The sequence below is a fragment of the Morchella sextelata genome, assembly GCF_020137385.1.
Source record: "Morchella sextelata strain SCLS chromosome Unknown scls_15, whole genome shotgun sequence".
Taxonomy (NCBI): Eukaryota; Fungi; Ascomycota; class Pezizomycetes; order Pezizales; family Morchellaceae; genus Morchella; species Morchella sextelata.
Window position 1 is genome coordinate 846,052 of NW_025408630.1, and position 10,595 is coordinate 856,646.

General features: G+C 47.1%; 2 protein-coding genes across 2 annotated transcripts; one reads left to right on the forward strand and one right to left on the reverse strand.

Moving 5' to 3' along the window:
- Positions 1-1,159: 1,159 nt before the first annotated feature.
- H6S33_003529 (uncharacterized protein) lies at positions 1,160-2,347 on the forward strand (the record flags this gene model as incomplete). Its single annotated transcript, XM_044834881.1, has 8 exons — positions 1,160-1,165; positions 1,346-1,395; positions 1,493-1,564; positions 1,647-1,783; positions 1,840-1,858; positions 2,076-2,117; positions 2,172-2,188; positions 2,259-2,347. 8 exons carry the CDS (start codon positions 1,160-1,162, stop codon positions 2,345-2,347), a joined length of 432 nt encoding a protein of 143 aa, XP_044691890.1.
- Positions 2,348-4,496: 2,149 nt separating this feature from the next.
- H6S33_003530 (uncharacterized protein) lies at positions 4,497-7,628 on the reverse strand (the record flags this gene model as incomplete). The annotated part of the gene is made up of 1 exon (XM_044834882.1): positions 4,497-7,628. The coding sequence occupies one exon, from the start codon at positions 7,626-7,628 to the stop codon at positions 4,497-4,499; it is 3,132 nt and encodes a 1,043-aa protein (XP_044691891.1).
- Positions 7,629-10,595: the final 2,967 nt, after the last annotated feature.

Consider the following 10,595-nt stretch of genomic DNA (forward strand, 5'->3'; position numbering starts at 1 on the left):
GACAGGGAAGTGTGAGGTTGTAGGCAGTCGACTATTCCGTGATAGCTATATTATTTTTGCTTCTTCCTAGGGAGCCGAGGGAGGGAGAAATGTGAGTAAAGACGGAAGAAAAGAAGGAAGCAGAACACCTCCAACAGAAACAAAACCAGCTAGAAGTAGAGGACAGAAAAAGGAAAGAAAAAAGAAAAAGTCGGCTGAAGTTTGTTGCGTGGACCAACCAAGGCGGGTAATGGAGGGGTGCAAGTAGCGGTTTGGGTGAGCTGTGAGCGTGAAGGAGGTAGGGAGCTTAATGATAACCTTGTTTCGTCGCGAAAGTAGGTGGAGAGCGCAAGGTGTCGAGGCCTGTTTGGAGGAGATTCGAAAGATAGATAGAAACGCACTGAGGGGTGTCGTTCGTCTCAGAAGGAGCACGCGCAGGATGAGGCAGAGGCAGAGGCAGAGGTGGAAGTCTGGGCAGCAGCTATGACAACAGGTAATAGAGGGCCAGCAGAGTAAGGAAGTGAGAATGATTGAAAGTGAGTGATAGACGGACTGAGAGAGACGCACACAGAAAGATGCGCTCAGAGTGAAGCAATCAACCAAGCAGGCAGACCCCTACGTAAAACATAAACACACTTACGGTTTGGTGAAGCTCTCTAGGTGCTCTAGAGTACTCCTGTTGTCTGGGGCGACGCGAGACCCGAACACCGAGGAGTTGAGTGAGTGAGTGGTTGAGTGGTGAAGTGAGGCTGTCAATTACAGCCCAAACGGGCGTGGGCGCAGGAGGGGCGTGCAGGAAAGGATGCAGCTGGTCCTGCGGGTCTACCTGCCTATGGGTTGCAAATACTCTGGTGTATGATGTCGTGCGACAGCTCAGAGGATCCTCTCCGCAACCCCAGCGAGTCGCGGGGCTGGTACCTATCTATTTATTATCTCGAAGCAGTCACTCTAGAAGCACTTTGGCATTCTAATTTTTTTTTTTTTTTTTTTTTTTTTCATTTCTCTCTTCCTCCAGGCTGGTTCTTCGGTTTTGACAGGCGGCAAGGCTCAGTTTAACGGAGGCGAAGGCGGCAGCTCATGAACCGGGGTCAGATGTTTCTTTAAATTGTGATACATACCTACATGTATCATAGATGTAGCCAACAGCAAAGATCTTATCTTCGAGGATCTAACCAGCTAAATGTATGTACATACATGTACCCAGAGTAGAGTATATGTATCTGTACATACAGCTTAACACATAAGATGTACATAAGCTTGTTTGAAAAAGCAAGCAACACGACTCCCACGGATCCTTTGCACGATCAATTCTGTGTTCATAACCCACCTTAGGTACTACATACTTAGCCTTACGCCTCTATCTCAGGGCCGCTTTTCTCTCTTCGTTTCTTCCTCCACCTTCTCGGGTTCTTCCATGTGAGTATTTCTTTCCTTTTTCCACAACCCCATGATGTAACAATCAGTATTACTCATGCCTCCTATGGTTTCTCCATATTACGAAGGATTCCGATAGTTATGAGTCACAACCCCAACCACCACTCACAAATATCACAAGTGGGAGCAGCGAAGTATGTAGATACACAAGGTTTGTACGAATATTTATCTACGAGGGCGGCCTAGATAGGCAACAGGCTCGCAATCAATTCCCTTTAGCTAACTAGATGTAGTATTGTTCAATACAAACTCCACAACATACAGGCACCAACATTCGGCGTGGCAATTGCATGGCTGGAGATCGATCACGAGGCTCAAAAAAGAATCAACCGGAAGATTGCTGACTCTAAGCGTGTGCCCGTCTGCTGGAGTATGTAGTATGTGCTCTAAACAATATCATAATTGTGTATACTAAATTTTAACTAGGTCTTCTCGCTATGGGATTGTCCGTAGATACAGTACTGTATTTGCTTGATATTGGATATCCGACATGACCCCGGGCGCTTTTGGCTACTGACAGCCATTTTGCTTGATAAAACCTTATATCACCAGGGAAAAATACGTGGCTTCGCTCATCGACACCAGTACCTTCACATACAGGATAATTTGTCAGGAATACCTTTTTTCTACCTTGGCTTACCCAATAACCCTATCCTGGCCAGGGCCATCTGGCTCGTCTTTCTTGATGCGCCAGGGAATAGAAAGTAAGTCCCGGTGAGTACATACATAATTCGACTAAGTTTACCAAGCTCTCCAAGCGCTTTGCACACATTCAGTACCACAACTCTTACAAGCTCTTACATACTGTCAACCGGCCTGACGCGGTAATCATGCCGAACCGGAAGGAAGGTCAGTAGCCGTTCTGTCAGTACTCAGTTCAGCTGCAACCCGGAATGCTAGTTCCGGAACCGGGATTCTTCTGCAACTGAGTTAAGTAAACAAGAGAATTAATCCTCAATTATTTCTGCCCAGAGCCTGCTGATGCGACTAGCACTCTTCTACATACAAATCCCATGGTGTATCTCTTCTCTATCTACCCCACAAGGCCGAAAGCGAAATGGACGCGCAGACACAGCAAAAGAGTGGCGCAGATTTGTATCTTTGTACCACCCAGAAATGATCTCGTTAAGATCCCACTTGGTACAGATGGGTCCTTCCTGAGGGGGGGGAATAGAATAAAGAATTCCTATACATCACATCCCTTACTTTACTTTTTTATCGATTGTTTGTCTTTTCGCTACCGCACATGTGGAGAGCGCATTGCTTTTTTCTCTATCTTTTCTTTTTGCTACCTAAAATAGATAAACCTACGATCCTCGCGAGGATTCCTGACGAACAAGGTGCCGAATGCCAACCTCAACTTCCCCGAAACAGATACCATGGCTCCCTCGATATGATTATTCACATCACCGCATGAAAAACAGCACTTCTACATAGCCTTTCAACTATACCAAGCCTAGGGCACCGACATAGAAGGAAGCAACAAGCGGTCTCTAGCTACTATCAGGGGCTTTTGGTATGTGACCACTACCATTAATTCTGCTTTACCACGCACTTCGCACCTCAACAATAAGAACAACGCAACAGTCATTTTCTTGATCAGCCTTACCAATAAGCTTTCAGGCACGCCCAAGCCAAAACCACAAACAGCCACGACCTTGCTCCACTCAGCGTTAAGCCTCAACACTTGGTAGTCGGAGGATAAAGCCGAAAGTAGAAGAAACGTGACCGGCTTTATACTCTACTCTGGAAGGTACTATTTAATAAGGGCCACGTAATCCTCCAACGCGCTCATAAAAACCACAGTCCTGATTTACATTGGAGGTCAGAATGATCCTCGTGCAAACGCAGGCAAGGTCGTGGGAGAGGACAGAGGGGAGAGCCAATTCAATCAGATGTATGTGAAGTAACGAACAATTCGCGCGGATTTGCAGTGGGGCGGAGCAAAGCCGTGGCCTGCAATGTTTAACCGTTCTGATCGTCATGCCTTTGCGCATTCCCGACGGCTTCTTTATTACTATGCCTTACATTATAATTTTTCTCTAATTTTTTAGCCATCCGCAATTCTACTGCACAAAATTCAAAGAGCAGAAAGAAAAGCTCGATAGCTATTCAATGGCCTAACCTGCCCAACCGGGGACTTTGAACTGTCTCTGGCTAGTAGTGGAGTTAAGTCTTCCCACTGTACCTACATGCATGCAGTTTAGTCAAGTTCTTCTCTAGACTAACGAGAACCTCCCACATATCACTCACCCCTGTTTGCTCTCGCCGTTGGCTTCCATTTTTTTGCTCAATATCCCAAAGCCAATGATTCAGCATACATAAAAATTACAATTGAAGCAAATAAAAATAAAAAATAAAATTGGGGTATATTGGAGAGAAAGACCAAGAACTAAGAGAAAACCCAACATAAATGGAGATAATATGTACTTTAAAGGCCAAGTGAGATACGAATCCAGTAAGGAAATTGCAGAGAAAACACCATCGCCCAGCAAAACCTCCGCACGAAGATATACCGAATTCAATAGAAGCGCAGCCCCTCCCCCCCCCCCAAAAAAAAAACCTTTTTTTGTGTGTTTATGACCCCCCTTCCCCGAAACTATAACCCGGAATAGTGCGAAAATACAGGCCTCGAAGGAGCTTACCTCCTAGTTCCCAATAAGGTCCAGTCGATTTAGCGAATGCACACGTGCGTGCACCTGTCAAACATTAAACGAAATGACGAAATATAAAAAATAAAAATAAAAAATAAAAAAAAGAACAACTCCCTGAGCCAGAGAACATGAAACGAAACTACCAGTACATACACCAACCCCGCCCAGGTGCCAATAATTGCTAGTATAGTTCTTCCATAAAATACGAGAAGTAGTAGGCCCGCCAAAACCGAAAGGAAAAGATAAAAATAAAGGGAAAATTAGATGAGAGAATGACTCGAGAAGATACTACAAAGAAGATAGTTACCACCCTTAAAAACGTATGAAAAATTAACAAACTAGAGCCCCTAGTAATGAGAAGAGAAGAGAAAGTTCCGTTGAATTGCACTCCTCAAACCTTCCGAAGGTGCTCATTCGTCCACAGAAGGATTACGCAACAATACTCAGATCGGTCGTTGCTGCAACCCCATTGGACTTGGGTGGATTTGACGTGTTCTTCCCCTGCACATCTCCCTCAGTTGGGTCACCTGTTTCCTGGGAGGGTGCCGAACTACTGATGCTATCCACCTTGCCAAGCCCGGATTCCGTTCCTTCTAGCACTTCATCCCTCTCGTCTTCCACATCAGCCTCCTCCGCTTCCTCCGCTTCCTCCGCTTCCTGCGCTTCCTGCGCTTCCTGCCCTTCTGCAACTCCCAGATCTACCCCAGATATCGCCAATCCCGCGCTCAACAAGTCTGATAACGAATCCTGGTCCTCTTCGCCTTCCTTCAACAGATCTGGAGGGCGGGCTCTTAGCTCTCTAGCCTTTGCAAGCGATATAGTCTTTGCATTGTAGCTGGATATGACTGGTTTTGATTCGTCCCGATCGATAGTTGCTTTCATAATAGCACCCATCCACTTTTTCCCATCATCCCGAGTGTCGGTTGCGAAATAGTGAAGCTTTGGTGGGGTAAATGTAACGCCTTTGGTGGCACCAGGAGCAGGAGGGACGAGCTTGAACGTGAACCACCCCTTATCTTTTTCGACTTCTTTTCCCTTTTCTTTTGAGGATGGTGGCGAGGTTGGTGATTTCTGTGCACTAGTATCTGCAGTTGATGTTTGTGGGGATCCGGAGGATGAAATAGCAGGACTTGCACTTGGGCTCGTTGCCGCGGCAAAAGATGCATGCAAAGAGACAAGTCTGTCTTCCGTCGCTGGGAGTACTCTATGGGATGTAATGTCAATCAATCCCCTTTCCTTAGTGTCACGCTCTGAATAGAAATAAGACAATCTACGACCCTGCAACACAAAAAATCTAGACTTCCAAACACCAATTCCACTGGACCCACGCTTTTTCATCCAGCCGCTGTAGTCAGCCGTTTCCGCCGCCTCTCGAGGAGTTACTTCACGAAGGCCTTTCTCCCAAGCACTAGTACTATGCTTTTTTGACTTTGTACGGAGGGCAGTTCCCGACGAAACGCCACGGATACGACGACCGGCGGATGATGATACCTTTGGTGGTTTTTCGGGAGTACCAGGTGTAATAATACGCAGTGGGTCTGAGGCTATTGTTGCGCTAATAGAAGGAGTTGAACCGTCCAGCGAATTGAAACTACGACCACCAGATTCACCTTGAGGGGTTAGTTGCTCGGATAAGGAGCGAGAATTTGGTAAAGGGGGTGGTGTGCTGGGTGACAACGCAAAGCCGATGGTTGATTCATCAGCATTCCTCTTTGGAGGGCTGATTATCTTATTCGACGGGGAGGGTGAAAGCCTTGGAGCATCGTATGGGAATCCTTCCGGAGCTCCACTAAATGAGCTCATCCGTTTCTTATCTTTGCTACTCCCGCGAGCATGGTAAGCTTGGGCCGCCGTAACGATTGGTGAAGGTTTTCGCGATGTTTCGACTGATGAGCCTGCGCTCCCGATTCTCGATTGACGACTGTGAGCTGTAGCACTTCTCAGCCTTTGTTCTTCGATGTAGCTACCTTTTTTGGCATGATTACCCCCATTCTTCTTTTGCAAGACTTTGCGTTCTCTGGGGGTGGATTCTCCGCTTGAAAAGTAGCTACGTTCTGTCACTTTGGGGGCATGGGTTTGAGATCCCGAGAACCCACTATCTGCAGTTAAAACTGAATCTCCAGTACCAATACTGTTACTCGATTTATGACCATTCTCTGGCGCTTTTGTCCCAGCATTTGACTTGAGCCCTCCTCCGAACGATGGAATCGACCAATTCCTATCAAATGATCCACCTCGTTGATGCGAGACTCCATCATTTCCCCCAGCTGTAAGTACGGCAGCACTCGCTGACAAAGCTGCGTTAAGAGCAGTAGCTGGCAGTTCCTGGCTAGAAAGGCGTCTATTACCACTCGACCGACGATAATGCCCAGCAGTATCTGCATTTCGCTGTGGAGAGATTGGAGGGGACCGGGGAGCCTCAAAAACACCTGCGTAAGGTGGTGGCGCAGAAGGATTAGTCGAATTTGTTGCGGTCATTGGAGTATGGAGAGGCCCATGTCCAAGCACATTGACGTCTAATTGGTTGGCATCATGAACGTTAATACGATGTTGTTGGCGCGAAGAGACTCGGTTATGCTGACTTTGAATTCGTGGCAATACCGTCCCGCCAGTAACCGTGCTGCTCCTTTGACGAGCAGTTTCTTTGCTGTTGTGGCTTGACGTCGATATCCTTGCGTCGCTACCACTGCGTCTTACTACTGCCGGAACAACTGTTTTTGCCTTTTTAACCAAGTTCTCGATCTCTTTCCATACCTCAAATCTTTTGCCAAAACTACCAATCTCCAACTCCTTTAAGTGGGACATTTCTAGCTGCAACAGCGTTGCACCAGTAACTTCCTCCTCCTCGAACTTTTGACAAGTCGCCAACGGGATGTTTCTGCTTTGAAGATATTGGGAAACCTGGTAAGGGGTCCAAGTTCTGATTTCTACCTCAGAATAGATGTATTCGTAGTTAGTTAGATCTTCGTTTCGATATACGTGATCGCCGGCCTCATCCTCTTCCTCGTCGTCCTCGAATTCTGAGTTTGAGTTTGATTCTATATCGTCTTGCCTTGAATATTCTGATGACGAATCTTCGATGACCTCTTCCGCGGGAGAAAGAGCTCGAGTAGGAACAGTTGATTGCATCGATGTATGACGCCTGTTACTAATCCTGCTAGCTCGACGCTGACTTGAGTTCGAGATCTCGGTTATAGCTTCATCAATATCACTGAGAGTGTCTTCAACAACAGGACTTCGCACGCCCTGGGGATAGATTTGTTTATCTTCTGTATTAATTGCTGCAGGAATCAATCTTCCTCCCGGTGTGCTAGCAGTCGGTGTATTACTCCCCGTTGCAACTTTCTCGACAGCTAAAGGTTCTGTCTGATCATGCGGCTCATCGATGTCCGAGGATGAGATGTGGGAATCTGCGGGTGAAGACGGGCGAGGGGGGTCAGGAGTGTATGTTGACGAGGTTTGAGCCGCAATTGGGGTTGTTGTGGCGGTAGAAATCGAACTTGGACCTGCCGATGAAGGGGCGACAGATGAATGTGTATTCTTCGATGGAGACTGGAACATGGTCGTAGTCACTGGGGTGGTGTACACTTAAGAACGCAAGTCACACTTAGCATAACAATTCCACACAAACCACATGCCACGCGTGATGATTTCCGGTTATCCCCGTGAGATTGCATTGTGGAGTAGATATCGCAGAAACAATTCACAACGCATAACCCAGCAACATATATCTCCAAGAGAGATTTACATCCAAGAATGAAATGCTCACCTTGAGGAAAAAGCCCAATTTCGTTTTTTGCAAGTGAGCGGCCCTGTCCCCGAAATCAGGTATTAGCGAGGTGATTTCCATCAAGATCGGAGCTCCCTTGTCACGAAAGCAATTGTCGGGAGGAATCCAGGCTGCTGGTTGGTGGACTATCTCCCTGTAAAGTATGGTCGCGCGTCTTGCATAGGTACAACGCAGTCGGCAATGCAATGCACGCACGATATGGAACGCGGTGATTGAACAACCAACAAATCCCCAGCAGCAAGGTGGCATCTTAGGTTCCTTTTCCTCCAGTGCCAAAGGCAGTGACGGTCAGGGGCAAGGTGGGGAAGCGAGGGTCTAAGAAAAGGGCAAAGTAACAAAGAATTTGGCGAACTCACCATATACCACCCATCTCCGAATTCGTCTTTGTTGCAATGGTCAGCGGTTGAAGAGTTATGAAGAGACGCGGAGGAGCCGGTCAATTCCTACCGTCCTTTTGCAACAGCTCTATATGTTCTCCCTTGCGCAACGTAAGTTCGTCGGGAGTGCGAGCTTCAAAATTGTGCAGCACCTGCAGTAAAACTGATATGCCTGGTACTGGTGGTGGTGGTGGCGGAATGGCGAGCGGTATGTGATATTGTCCATTAGTCGTGGATCCATCTCCAGTCACCGCATCGCTCCTGGCTTCAGCCATGTCGCCGCCTCGCACTTCGGTCTTTCCCCAGAGAACGGTCCAACGTACTCGACCCGCTTGTAGCCTAAGGTGTTGTATGCCTACCTACCCCTAACGTGTAGCTTACGAGCCTATTCGGGGCTATACGGATGGGGGTGTGGAAGGTTGGAAGAGAAGAAAGTGGGGTTAGGGAAGCAAACCCGTCAAGCGGGAGTGTGGACACCTGGCCGGATTCGACGGTGTATGGGCGAGAAACAACCAACTGTCGGCGTGAATCCTGCGTGTTAGCTGTGGGGCTCTTGAGTTCTCCCTATATGTACTTTTGAGTACGGAGAAGGGTGCCGGGAACTCAAGGCGGGGGAAGAGAGGGCAGGGAGGGATAGATGAAAGGAGTTGGAAAAGCAGTAAGTTGTCGAGCTCGTGGTAATGTAGTAATGGCAGTTGTAGCAATTTAAGAGTAATCGCAGAACGTATATAGAGTAGAGCCTCCTGTCGCCTTCACACACATTCCCCACTTCACTCTTCCTTATCGAAAACACACCTTGCTGACTTTCTTTTTCTTCTCTTTCTTCGGTGACGCTGTTGGGAATCCTTCCGAGGCAGGTCGAGAGATGATGGGAATAATAGCCTGTGCTACAGCGCGAGTACGCAGCAGCAACGCCCGGGCCAACCTACATACTTAATGATGGCGGAGCAAATCCCCCTTGTCCCGCTGCAAGTTGCACAAAGAGTTCCTTCCCCACCTCACTTCATCCAAACGTTTTGTGTGTGAACAGATACTCACCAGTCAAATCCAACGCATGACGGACTGATGCCCGACTTGCCAAATCATCTCCACTGCTTTCAGTAACAGGGTCAGGGGAAGAACAGGGACGGGAACTCATACATAGAGTACACCTACTCCTACGTATACATCCCCTGATCTACCGATTTTTATTGCTTGCTGCCATACAGACACAACGTCTAATTTCTTTGACTGGTTGACATCTTGAGTACCTGGTAAAAGACGTTTTACACCCACGGGGGACCGGCTTGTCACGAGAGATCTTTTAAACTCCACGATCTGACAGTCAAATTTCAATTCCGAAAATAGATCGCTTTGAACCTACACTACCCTAAGTAGGTACTTTATATACTGATGCAGAGTTGACTGCTTAAGAAACAGCCGGTGCATGTGGGAGGCGACTCATGAGAACTCCCTTTCGGGGCGTGATTGCTGTTCGTTCGACAACCCTCCAATACCTGTGGAGAGCATCATTCGTAACGTTTGTGTTCTTTCACGTCAAGCTGGCAAGGGACATAACAGTAGAATAAATTATGCGATCAGTTATGCATAACACAACGAGCCTTGGCAAGAAACCACTCTAGGTATAAACGTACTAAGGTTCCTCACTTCTTTACAACTATCCCTCCCGCTCTTCACCTCCAGCGGTGGCTTTCCTATCTCCCTGACAACAAATCTTTCAAAGGCTTCAACAGACAAAGCTAGCGGAAACACGCGCTGTCTGCACCATTTGGACAGCTGTACATGTCTGATCTACCCTTTGGCCAACACAGAGCGAAAAGCAACATTAAGATACACAGCAGCACAGCAACGTCACAAATTCCTCTCCTATAAAAATGGGCGACCAAACATGCCGTACAGATGCTGCCTTTACTACGGCATTCAAGACTTCATCATATGAGCCCATCGCAGGCCTAAATTTACTCAATACTCAGATGACACCCACAGGAGGTGATCTTCTTAGTCACTAAGCATTTACCCTGGCGCACTACAATCACTCAACTCAAGGGTAAAGCACAAAGTGTCCTGAAATATCGGCGAAAACTTGACATGAATACTTACCAAAGCTCTTGCCAAGTAGAGCTTGGTGCTCATTTCCCTTTGTTGTATGCATATTTATCCTTTTGAGAATACTACAGCATGTGGTTTCAGACCTCAAAGATAGAGGGAACTCGCGCCTACGACCGGCAGAAATACCCCTGTGTTGTGTACAGTGGATAAGAAGAACTCAAGTTCATTTCACAAACGCTAAAACCGTCTGATTTTACAAATTACAAAACGATTGGTTTCATCACTAGTTCAATTCTAGTACAATTTGCGTTA